This window comes from Candoia aspera, chromosome 10 (genome assembly GCF_035149785.1).
Source record: "Candoia aspera isolate rCanAsp1 chromosome 10, rCanAsp1.hap2, whole genome shotgun sequence".
Classification (NCBI taxonomy): Eukaryota; Metazoa; Chordata; class Lepidosauria; order Squamata; family Boidae; genus Candoia; species Candoia aspera.
This window is the reverse complement of record NC_086162.1, coordinates 25,328,949-25,341,519: the sequence shown is the minus strand read 5'-3', so window position 1 is coordinate 25,341,519 and position 12,571 is coordinate 25,328,949. Positions and strand designations below refer to the sequence as shown.

At 51.7% G+C, this 12,571-nt stretch overlaps 1 protein-coding gene across 1 annotated transcript; it reads left to right on the top strand.

Annotated features, from left to right (window-relative positions):
* The first annotated feature begins 1,236 nt into the window (after positions 1 to 1,236).
* Positions 1,237 to 12,098, top strand: TBCB (tubulin folding cofactor B). The gene is made up of 6 exons (XM_063312084.1): positions 1,237 to 1,388; positions 7,253 to 7,396; positions 8,529 to 8,625; positions 9,582 to 9,773; positions 10,360 to 10,432; positions 11,429 to 12,098. The coding sequence occupies exons 1-6, from the start codon at positions 1,278 to 1,280 to the stop codon at positions 11,544 to 11,546; spliced, it is 735 nt and encodes a 244-aa protein (XP_063168154.1). The 5' UTR covers positions 1,237 to 1,277; the 3' UTR covers positions 11,547 to 12,098.
* The last annotated feature ends 473 nt before the right edge of the window (positions 12,099 to 12,571 follow it).

Below are 12,571 nucleotides of genomic sequence, written 5' to 3'. Positions count from 1 at the left end.
CCCTCTTGCTGCTGAGACAGGACATAAAAGGAAAGAGGCTGAGGAGGGACAAGGAAAAAGAAGAATCTTTAGGTACCACAAAAGACAGCCTCCCACCTTCACACTACTACTGTAATTAAAAGGGGCAGTCAGAGGCAGTATGTTTGAACGTACAAGGATTCAGCTTGAGAAAATGCAGTAAACAGTTCAAACTTAATGATCGTCATACACTTGTGGGTTAAACAAAATACTCTCCTAGAACATAATTTCTATTAGTGTTTCTCAACCTCAGTAACTTTAAGAGGTGTGGCCTTCAACTCCCAGAATTCCTCAGCCAGCCATGCCATATAGTCCTTTTATTCGCTGTGTGTAACATTGCTTCATGCAACACAGTGATGGGTGCATATTTATGCACCTCTGACCAAAAGGGACTAAACCGGAGTCAATACTGCGCTTTGTCAAAGCATCAGGGTGAACTGCAATGGGTCACGCCACTGAATTGACCCCCTCAGCTTCCCTCCCCAAGCTGGTGCCCTCACTATATGCTGCAATACATGTCCCATCGCCATCGGCCAAGGCTGCTTGCTGAAGATGATCCTGCACCGGCCCCAAAGCAGGCAGGAGTCTTCCTTCTTCTGCGGGTAAAGTTTCCCTTGATATTAAGTCCAGTCGTGTCCGACTCTATGGGGCGGTGCTCATCACCGTTTCAAAGCCGAAGAGCCGGCGTTTGTCCGTAGACACTTCCTCCTGCGGGTACCCGCACCCAATTTTAGACGCTGATCACCCAGGAGCGGAGCGCAAAGAGACCGCAGGCACCTTGTGCAATAACACCGCAACAGCTTCGCGCTGCAGCAACCGCAGCTTGCTCTTTCGGCCGCCCAACCACAAGCCAGTCCTGCTCCGGCGCCCGCAGCCCAATCCTCCACCAGCCGCCCGCCCTGCCCCTGGGCTTCAGCCCTGCCCGCCCCTCTCCATCGCGCCGCGCCAGTGGCCGCCTCCGCCCCCGCGAGACCTGCCGCGGCTTCCTATTGGCGGAGCTCCCCGCTCCGGCTTCAAGGGCGGACGAGGGGAGGGCGGGGCTGAGGGCACAAACTCCGCAGGAGAAAGGAAGGCCGGGCCGCGCAGGGCTCAGGCGGGGGCGGGGCAGGAGCGGCGAGAGGAGGGGTGATTGGCCACTCGGGCAAACGGCGGGCCGCTGATTGGCTGGCCGGAGGGAGCGGCCCGGGAAGGGAAGGGCAGGGGCCTGAGGCGTGGGGGCGGCGTTGGCGGCGGCAGCAGCGTTGGCGGCGGCGGCCGGGATGAGCGTGACCGGGACCCCCGCGGTGGTGTCGGTCTCCATCAGCAGCAGCCTCAACTCCTTCCGGGCCCTGAAGAGATATGCCCGCGGGCTCACCATCGCCGAGTTCAAGGTAGGGCGGCGCGCCCGGTTCCCCGGCGGGGCGGCGGCCCCCTCGCCCTCCGCCGCGCGGGCGACGACGCCCATCCTGCTCAGCCGCGCACGCCCGATGCGGGGGGTCCGTCGCGGCGGAAAGCCTTGAGGGGGGCTGCACTACGACTCCCATCCGTCTCGGCGGTTTACGGCACAGCTCCCCGCCGGCGCTTGCCACGGCCCCATCGTGCCCTGCCGGCGTGGCTTATGCGTGTTGGAGTCCAGAGCGGGGAAGACTGGGAGTGGCCCGGCTGGGAATGGGGAGACCCCAAATCCCCCCTCGCTCACGGAAGTTCCCGGGGGGGGGGGAATCCGGGCCACTCCCCTCTCTGACCAACCTACCTTGCAGGGCTGTTGTGGTTGGGAAAAATGACGCGGAAGCCGCCTTGTGCTCTTGGGAAAAGGCGGGGATCAGCCTGGTAAATAGGGTGCGCGCGTGTGTCTAATTTTTAATATTCTGTAAGGCAAGAAAAAAGAGGATTGCAGTCCAGAACAGTATATCTCTACATTCAGTCCCAGGTTACAGCTAAGACTTAGTGCATTTATTCAGTAAATTAAAATGCTGCAGGAACGCTCCGGATGTGTTGGCCCAGAACTCCACTGGCCGTGCCAGCTGGGGATGATGGGAGCTACAGGCCTCCCAGATCCAGCTTGTGCGTGAAAGGGGGGTTTGACCAGAATTGCTGCTCTGTTGATGAGGACCTCTCCCACTTAAGGGAGCCCCCACGTCTGGCCCCCAAGGAAGAATGCACCGCACGCTGAAGGAATGAGCATCTGACCTCTTGCCCCATCAGAATTTGTATTTTTCCCCTGTACCTCCACCACCTGTCACTGATGGTTTGATGGATCCATGCCCTGAGCAGAGGTAGGACTAGATGACCTCTGAGGTCCCTTCCCACTCATATATTCTGGGATTCTAGAATTTGGGCACCCATTGCCCAGTTCTGTCTTTCCATCCCAGACTGTGGGCTGCTGTGATGACAGCTAAATAAAGGAATGCTTTGCTAAAGAGTTAATGTCAAAGGGCTTTAAGATACAGCAGAGTGTGCACCCAGACACACACAGACACACACACTTGAAGAGCTTTTTGGCCTCTTGGGTGCCACTGTGTGCCACTTGGTGCAGGCCCGTTGCTGCTGTTTGGGGACTTGCAATTGCAGAAACATCCCTGTGCCACTTTGCCGCCTCCCCAAGCTGTCCATCATGGCAGCCAAACTGCAGTGGGCGTGCTTGCTTTATCCGAGAATTAAAAACACCCTAAAAATGCAAATCTCTTTCAGCTTTTAGGGGGTCTGCCTGGGACAGAGAGATTTCCTAGGGAAAGCATCCCTTGCAGAAAGTGGAATGATTCCCTGGAGTTTGTGCTTCACAGCAGATTTTGAATTGCAGATTGTGTGCTCCTGATCATCCCAATTGTTATAAATGCATGGCGCACGCACGCACACACAGTTCTTCACAGATGGCACTCTTTGATCCTCTGCCTGGTTTTGCTGGCAAAGTGGCCGTTTTCTGCCACCCAGCCACCTCCCGCTGAGCCTGGCTTCTTCTGTTTCCAGCTTCAGAGAGATGAGAGGCTCTTTGGATTTTCCAGGCCACCGTGATAGGTGCCTTTTACCTCTGTTTTGAGCTGCAATCGGCTAGACAGGCCTCTGATCAACAGAGTATCCTTCGGTGCATTGTGCATCTGGACAGGGATTAACTGCAGCCTGGCAGCTGGCATTTAGTGCCCGGCTGGGTAAATCTTGTGCTCAGCCCTCTTCCCCTGGCCCCAGTTTAGGCTGTGTGCCAAATGCTGGCTTCTGTTTCCCCTCCCCAGCATCTCTCTTTAATTCTGGTGGTGAGAAATTTGCAGGAAATGTTAAGAATAAGGTTTTCCAATCCTCCTCTCGCCGTTCTGCCTTTGTTAGCACTGAACCACCCTTTGGCAGCGTGCACCAAGGGTTGCCCAGAATGCATCAGAAGAGCGGCTTGCTTGTTGCTCAGAGAATTTGGAATAAACCAGGATTTGGTGTTTGGGAGAGCCATTTTTATTTATTTATTTTAGTTACTTATTTGTAACGCCTCTATCTTGCCACACTCAAGCGACTCTTGCTGGTTTACAGGCTGTATCAACAAACATTAAAACATCCACCCTGAGGTTAAAGCCAATGAAAATGTAAAAAGAAAAACAATAACCCCAGGAGCCTCCACATGTTTCCAAAACACACCCACCAAAAATATCCAAAGGAGCAGTTACAAAGAAAAAGTAAGGTGGCATGAGGTATAGGTGCAAGGAAAGGCCCTCTGAATTGATTCAGTTTTAGGAAGTTTCCAGATAACTGAGAAGGAGGGGGGCAGCCATTTAGTGGAACAAGTCAACGAGCAGGCCAGTGCCCAGATTTCTGCCCCATCAAAATGCTACAGGTAGTCCTTGCTTAAAGACCACAACTGGGACCAGAATTTTGGTTGCTAAGTGCAGCGATCATTAAGCGAATCCAACCTGATTTTACTACCTGTTTGCAGTGGTTGTTAAGTGAATCACTGTGGGCATTAAGCGAGCCATGTGGTCGTTAAGCGAATCATGCAGTTTCCCCATTGATTATGCTTGCCAGAAGCCGGCCAGGAAGGTCAAAAATGGCAATCCCATGACCACGGGGCGCTGTGATGGTCATAATGTGAACTGGTTGCCAAGCACCCAAATCGTAATCATGTGTCTGGGGGGGGCACTGTGACGGCCACAAGTGTGAGGACTGGCCACAAGTTGTTTTTTTCAGCACCATTGTAAGTCTGAACTGTCACTAAACGAATGGCTGTTTAGTTACGATGGGAGCCAGAGGACGGGGCATCTTCAGGGAAGACGCCCCAGGTGTTTGTTACCGGTGGCGTGTTCCAGCCCTCCGTGCTCAGACCCAGGCCCTGGTCAGCAGATTAATAGGGGCCCTGGACTCCAGCTGCTGCTACTTAACGCCAGGTCCATTAACAAAGCCCCCCTCATATGTGATTTGATCACTGAGGAGGGGGTAGACCTGGCATGTATTACTGAAACCTGGCTGGGCCCTGAAGTGGGGGTGCCCCTTTCGGAAATGTGCCTGGCCGGGTTTACGGTATGGCACCAGCCGAGATCCCAGGGCAGGGGAGGAGGGGAGGCTGTTGTCATCCAAGAGCCCCTTGTGGCCTTCAGAGGCCCTGCTCCACAAGTGGCCGGCTGTGAGACCCCGTTCTTCAAGTTGGGCTCCAAGAACAGTTGGGAGCGCTGCTACTGTACCAGCCTCCCTGCTGCGTGGCAACCTCCCTGCCTGAGCTTCTCGAGGCCGTCTCGGGGCTGGTGGTGGAGTTCCCCAGGCTTATGGTTCTTGGAGACTTCAACCTGCCATCCCTGGGGCGTGCCTCAGAGGCGGCTCGGGAGTTCATGGCTACCATGGCAGCCACGGGCCTGTCCCAGATTATCCGGGATCCGACTCGAGACAGTGGTCACACCCCAGACTTGGTTTTCTTGTCAGAGCAGTGGCAACGTAATCTGAGGGGAGAGCCGCATCTTTCCCCGTTGTCATGGTCAGATCACACCCTGGTGGCCCTGAGATTCTCCTATGCTGCCCCCCTCCGCAGGGAGGCAGGACCCATTCAACTGGTCCGCCCCCGGCGACTCATGGACCCAGCAGGGAGCTGGGGGTTATACCCGAGGGTCTGCTGCACGGTCCAGCGGAGGCCCTGGCTGCTGCCTGGAACAGGGAGGTGGCCGGGGCCTTGGACAGGATCGCGCCTGCGCGGCCTCTCTTGCCTCATCCAACCTGACACTCCCCGTGGTTCACGGAGGAGCTGAGGGTTCTGAGGGGGACTAAGAGACGTCTAGAGCGCCGCTGGAGGAAGACAAGGACCAAATCTGACCAAACACTAGTTAGAGCCACTATTAAGGCCTACCTGGTGGCGATAAGAGCGGCGAAACACCAATACTTCTCCGCCCTTACCGTGTCTGCAGAATGCCGCCCGACGGCCCTGTTTAAAATCACTCAATCCCTTTTGGGGATGGTGGGCGCAGTGACCCAACTACAGGGCCATGTGGAAGAGTTCTCAGAGCATCTGCAGGATAAAATTGCTCGGATCCGCTCCACGCTAGACTCCAAGCGTGAGGCAGGGTCCGTGGAGATACCAAGGGAGCGGACTTACCTAGTTACCTGGGAACAGTTTGATCCTGTTGGACCCGAGGAAGTGGACAGGATCCTCCAGACAGTGAACGCCACCATGTGCCAGCTAGACCCATGTCCCTCCTGGATGGTGAAAGCTGCTTGGGAGGTGACACGTGGACGGGTCCAGGCGATGGTTAATACATCCTTGAGGGAGGGGGTGTTTCCATCTGTCTTTAAGGAGGCGATGGGGGGGAGAGATCCAACCCTCGACCCCTTCATTGTGGGGTGCTGCAGGGTTCGGTTCTCTCCCTTCTCCTATTCAACATCTACATGAAACCACTGGGTAAGATTATCTGTCACCACGGGATGAGGTATGCTGATACATCTCCATCCCAGGTGAAGTAAGTGATGCTGTGACTGCCCTCTCCAGGTGCCTGGAGGCTGTGGGGGCCTGGATGGGGAACAACAGGCTTCAGCTGAACCCTGATAAGACAGTGGCTGTGGGCTAAGGGCTCTTCCGTATCCGGGACTTTGTCATCTTTGGCTCTGGATGGGGTTGCACTGCCCCAGACAGACCCGGTGCGTAACTTGGGGGTCCTCTTGGACTCACGGCTCCTGCTTGAAGAGCAGGTGGCAGCCGTGGCCGGGAGGGCCTTTGCACAGCTTCGTGTTGTGTGCCAGTTACGCCCCTTCCTGGATCAGGAGGCCCTTCGAACGGTCACTCGTGCCCTCGTTATCTCCCATATTGACTACTGCAATGCGCTCTACATGGGGCTACCCTTGAAGAGTATCCGGAAGCTTCAGCTGGTCCAAAATGCAGCCGCACGGGCTATTTGTGGCGCCCCTAGAAGGGCGCGCATAACACCGTTGCTGCGCGAGCTGCACTGGGTCCCAGTTTGCTTCCGGGTCCAATTCAAGGTGTTGGTTATCGCCTTTAAAGCCCTACATGGCATGGGGCCAGGCCACCTGAGGGACCGTCTCACCCCCATTACATCGACCCGCCCCACCCGGTCAGGCAGAGAGGGCCTGCTGCGGACCCCGTTGGTAAGAGAACTCCACCTGGCGGGGTCCAGGAGGCGGGCCTTCTCTGCAGTGGCCCCCGCCCTTTGGAACATCTTGCCCCCGGCGGTGAGGCTAGCCCCATCGCTCCTGGCCTTTCGGAGAAACTTGAAGACCTGGCTCTGCCAGCTGGCCTGGGGTGGGGAGGAGAACAGTCATGCCTGGGGCTGGCTAGTGCCTTGAAGCACCCCTTCCACGTGAAGGCTGAATGAGATATAGCCATCTGGACTTTATTTTTCTCTATATTATTAATAATTTGTAATTTTATAATGTATTTTATATATTTATTGTTTTATTGAGGATTTTGTTGTAAACCGCCCAGAGTCTCTCCAGTGGGAGGAGATGGGCGGTGACAAATTTGATAAATAAATAAATAAATAAAACAAGTGAGGGCTGCCTGTACTGGCTGGTCCTGTTGTCACAAGCACTGCTTTAGCTGTTCCTCCTGAACCTCGGGGGGTGGTTGGGGTGGCTGGGCGATTTCTCTTTCCTCACTCTGAGGTCCGTTGCCTCCACACCAAATTGTTTGCTGGTCCAATTGGCCCCTCTCTCCTGCTCGTATTTGACCTGTGTGGAGGGTGTTTAGTCACTGCTAGTGTTAAGGGCAAAGAGGGGAAAGGGTTGTGTTGCTGGCTACCTGCAAGAAATGTTCCTCTTCCTGATTGGCTTTCTCTCTTGCCAGTGCAAGCTGGAACTGGTTGTCGGAAGCCCAGCCTCCTGCATGGAGCTTGAACTCTATTCCCCGGATGACAAGTTTGTGATGAAGCTGGACCGCGATGAGGCCTTGCTGGGCTCTTACCCAATTGATGACGGATACCGAGTCCATGTGAGTGTGGAGCTGGTTCTTTCCTTGCCGGTAGGAACCTGGCTGAGGCTCTCCCTATAGCAAAGGACTTTTTAATTTTCGCAGCGGTTGAGGACTGGACGGCGCACAGTTCTGCAGGCTCAACAGAAGGGGCGCTGTTGAGCACCTCTTTGATTATTGACAAACACAGGCTATCCCTTGATGTCCTCCATGCCTGAGCATCTTCTAGAGCAGCCTTTCTCAACCTTCTGACCCTGGAGGGACCCTTGAGATATTATCAGGCCTTGGGGAACCCCCGCAGATTCAGGCTCAAAGAGAGGCCAGAAGTCACAAAATTATTCTATTTGTTTCATGGGTAGGCCTGTAGATATGCATGAACAGTGTTCTTAAGCTAAAAATAAAGGATGAAACTTGCCTCTTTCATGTGAAGTTGCCCAGATTTGAAATAATTTCTTAAATAAATTGTGATCTCCCAGGGAACCCCTGGTGACCTCTCTCAGAACCCGAGGGTGCCATGGAACCCCGGTCTAGAAACTTAAATGCTAATAGTCCTGTTGCCTCACTGTTATTTCTCTCACTTCATCTGTGTAGGTGGCACTTTATAAGAAACACCTGTTTCTCCCCTGAGGCTTTTGCAACATGAAATAGATACAAGAAGATTAAAGCAGGGCCCAAAGCAAAGAAGAAATTGGCACTTCCTCCTAAGTTACTTCCTTAGGGTTAGTGGCAGGGCAGCATGTTCGAGTTATGCTTTTCCTTAAATGGTCTCAGGAGGTGAGGAATCACTCCCCACATATCCAAACTAGTGTCAGTATAAGCTCCCTGGGGCTGGAAACTACTTATCCTTGTTTAATCTGGGCCAAGTGCGTGTCAAGTACATTTGTGGAACAGTAGACCTAATTACAGCATTAGCAACAGTTAACCACAAAATTCAGTTAGCTCTAACAATAAATAAATAAGTCACAGAGTCTTAGGAATATAGTTGATCCTTAGAATTAGAAAAAAAAAGCCAAATCCATTGCAGAGGTAGGTAGTTATGATCAAGATTCTGGGATGCTTTCACTGCCTTTTCTTAACTGAAGAAAACTGCAGCTCTGATTCTGGGCCAAAAGTCACCAGTGACAGGAAGTGGATGCTTTCTTTGGGTGTGCAGGTTATCGACAGAAGCGGTGCAACAATTGGGGAATATGAAGATGTGTCAAGGGTGGAGAAGTTCCAGATTTCTGATGCTGAATATGACAAGCGAGCAGGTAGGGACAGAAGTCACATCCCAGGTGGCGGGGGTTTGAACAGCAAAAGCTACCTTATCCCAGAAATGGTATCTTGAGGGCACAATTGTACAGGTAGTCTCACTTAGCGACCACAGATGGGACCAGGGTTTTGGTTGCTATGCAAAGTGGTCATTAAGTGAATCTGACCCGATTTTACGACCTTTTTCGCAGCAGTCATTAAGTGAATCACTGCGGGGGTTAAGCGAACCACGTGGTCATTAAGTAAATCACATGGTTCCCCATTGATTTTGCTTGCCAGAAGCTGGCCGGGAAGGTTGAAAGTGGCGATCACGTGACCACAGGACCCTGCAACGGTCATGTGAACTGGTTGTCAAGCGTCCAGATCGTGATCACGTGACCATGGGGACACTGGCGGTTGTCTTTTTTTTTTTTCAGCACCATCGTAAGTCCGAACCATCACTACACAAATGGTTAAGTGAGGACTACCTGTACAGGTCTTAAGAGGGCAGCCCGTGCTATAAGATTTTTTGCATTTCTCTTGCCCAAGAAAAAGTTGTCTTACCGATCAGGTCCTGGAATCCATGTAGTCTCTTAGAAAATAAAGATGGGCCAGAAGACATGTGGAAGGTCTGCAGCCCTTCCATTTTCTGGCTGGCTGGCAAAATTGGGGTGGGAGGGAAACCACATCAGCCTTGGCGCTGACATAATTTTCTCTTTATAAGCATCTTTCTCTTTATAAGCATCTTTCTTAAGAATAAAAATACGAAAAGCTGTTTGGCTCACCTTCTGCCTGCTGGAGAGAACCAGAAAGTGTTGAAAGAGATGGTCCATTTGATTTCTTCCTTTCCCACCCCTTCCTTTTATGATAACTGAGTTTCTAAAAACTTACCAATGGAGTGATGTTAGGTTTTTGAGTCCGTATGAATCCAGGCTAGGAAGAAAGGCATCTTTAAGCAGCTGGCTCTGCCCCACAGACACGGCCCGCTCGTTCATGAAACGCAGTAAGTTGGGACAATACAATAAGGACGAAATGATGAAGAAGGAGGCAGAGCTAGAGCAGAAGCTGATGGAGGAGAAAGCCCTGGCAGAGGCCATTTCTGTGGGGGCCAGGTGTGAAGTACAGGCCTCAGGACAGCCCAGCAAACGGGGGACAGTGATGTACATCGGTGAGTATCTATTTTAATTTTATTTCCAGCGTTTGTAGCCTGTCTCCATTCAAAGACTCTGGACAGCATACCACAAAGCAAGGGTATAAAAAACATTATTAGAAGAAATCAACTCACCCCCAAATGAATACCCGTAAGCAAATAGGGGGGAAAGCATGGGGAAGTAAAGTCGTTTCAGCCTCTTTGTAAAGCACCGGGGAGGAGGGCGCTGCAGGAGTCTCTGGGGAAGGGCGTTCCAGATCCTGGGGGCCACTGCAGAAAAGGCCTCCCAGCTCGCCCCTTGTGGTGGGTGGGATCTCCGCAGGGATACAGGGAGCTCCCTTAGTGTTGTGTTCTTAGAGGATTACCTCAAGGAGATCTCCTTGGAATTCAGAAAGCAGGTCTTGGTCCAACTAGATCTCTGTCTCTCTGGGTTGCCCTTGAAGCACCGTTCTAACAGAGCCCTGACTCCTGTCGTGCTGCTTTGAATTCCAATAAAGCGTCAGTTGCTTTTCTTTTAGCTAGCCTGCTTCAACTTGCCGTATGAAACGGTGTGCTCAGGAGTAGGCTGTAGACCTTGATGACTCCTCCCCTTGGCTTTTCTTAGGCTTAACGGAATTCAAGCCTGGTTACTGGATCGGCATCAAGTACGATGAGCCTTTGGGGAAGCATGATGGCAGGTAAATCCCTGCCCCCTCCACTTTAGGCCTCGTGGCTGTCCACAGTCCATCTCTAAGCATTCTGAGCTTCTGGCTACAGGTAGCCCTCGACTTATGACCATTCATTTAGCGACTGTTCATAGTTATGGCAGCCCTGGAAAAAGTGACTTGTGACCAGTCCTTGCACTTATGACTGTCGCAGCGTCCCTGCGGATGCATAATCAAAATTCAGGCGCTTGGCAACCAGCTCGCACTTATGATGGTTGCAGCATTCTGGGGTCACATGATCACCATGTGCAACCTTCCCAGCTGGCTTCCAGCAAGCACAGTCAATGGGGGAAGCCAAATTTGCTTAATGATCATAATTTTAAAAAAATAATTAATTAATTTGTATCCCGCCTTTATTATTTTTATAAATAACTCAAGGCAGGGAACATCCCTAATACCCCTTCCTCCTCCTGTTTTCCCCACAACAACAACCTTGTGAGGTGGGTTGGGCTGAGCAAGAGGGATCGGCCCAAGGTCACTCAGCCAGCTTTCATGCCTAAAGAAGGACTAGAACTCCCAGGCTCCTGGTTTCTATTGACTGGGGTGATTCACTTAACGACTGGGGCAAAAAAGGTGGTAAAATCAGGCACGACTCACTTAACAACCAACTTGCTTAGCAACAGAAGTTCCAGTCCCAATTGTGGTTTAAGTCGAGGATTACCTATAGGAAGAATGTGGTCTCTAGTGCAGAATTTGGCTTTCTGAGATCCTCACATTTAGTTAAATCAGTGTTTCTCAACCTCAGGAACTTTAAGATATATGTGGACTTCAATTCCCAGGATTCCCCAGCCAGCTTTATATTTAAATGAATATACTAAATATATTTTATTTATATAATTAAAGATAAGGGCTCCCCCCTGCCCCTTTCTGAGATCAGAGTTCTTGTCAACCTGCTGCCTGCAAACCCAGGCTTGGCATGATGACATTTGGTCCATTTTCTCTTTTGGCCTCCCTTTCTTTCCTGGACAGCATCAGTGGCAAGCGATACTTCGAATGCCAGCCGAAGTACGGAGCCTTTGTGAAGCCTCAGTACGTCACTGTGGGGGATTTCCCTGAAGAGGACTATGGGCTGGACGATGAAATGTGAGGGGGAAGTGGAGCGAAGGAAGCGGAGAGGATCGCCACGGCCTCTGTTGGCGCAACCCCCTTGGCTGCGGCTGTTCCTGCAGGGCGCCGCTGCACTCTGATCCTGAGCCGGGGGTCGCGTGAGTGAACTGGAAGAACTGTGTGTTTCGACGTGTTGTTTTCCCTTTCCCTGGTTGTCTCTGTTCAGTGAAGATGCCCCATCACCTGATTTTTTTCATGCACGCCCCCCTAGGTCAGTCGGAGAGAACTGGAATGCCTTTGACTGTATTAGCAATTTGGGGGAGGGAGATGGCAGTGACATCTTCCCTGGTCTCCTGCGGCAGTGAGTGGAAGCTGATGTTGGAAGGAGGCGTTCATAACAGATGTATATACAATTCTGGTTTTAAAAGCGAAACAAAATCTAAACTGAATCATTTTGATGACTGTGCTTTTTTTTCCCCATTGTGGGTTTTTGTTGTTTGGTTTGGTTTGGTTTTTGTGCTGCTGGCAGATGCTATGTGATAATTACAAATTAAAGTTTTGGAGGGGGGGTCAAATACATTCCAGACAAGAGCACTTCTGTGTGAGTTTATTTTCTCTCTCAAGGCAAGCAAAAACCGGCAAGGCAATTTTCAGAATTGCTGTCTGAAAGCCCAGGTGGGTGGGACAAAGCACAATGATATCCTGTGATCAGTAGTGATATCATAATGCAGTGGAGGGGAACATGGTAATCTGCGTGGTGAGGTCGCCGTGCCTGTGACATCACTTCCCCAAGGCTATTGGTCTGTCTAGCTGGGGGGCACTCTGCGGCCTCAGTTCAGCCCTAATGCTGGCTGCAGAATTCTGGGAGTTGAAGTTCACACATCTAAAGTGGCCAGGTTTGTGAAAGGCTGCCTACACTGCCTAATGGCTTTTCTCTTTAGCATTTTTCCAAGTACTTATTAATTGTATTCTATTGGTCATTTTTCAATCTGCCAAGAGAAGCTAAACTCCGGTGCTAATTTGTATGCAGTATTTATTCTGGTTGCATTTTGGATTGCAGTCCTT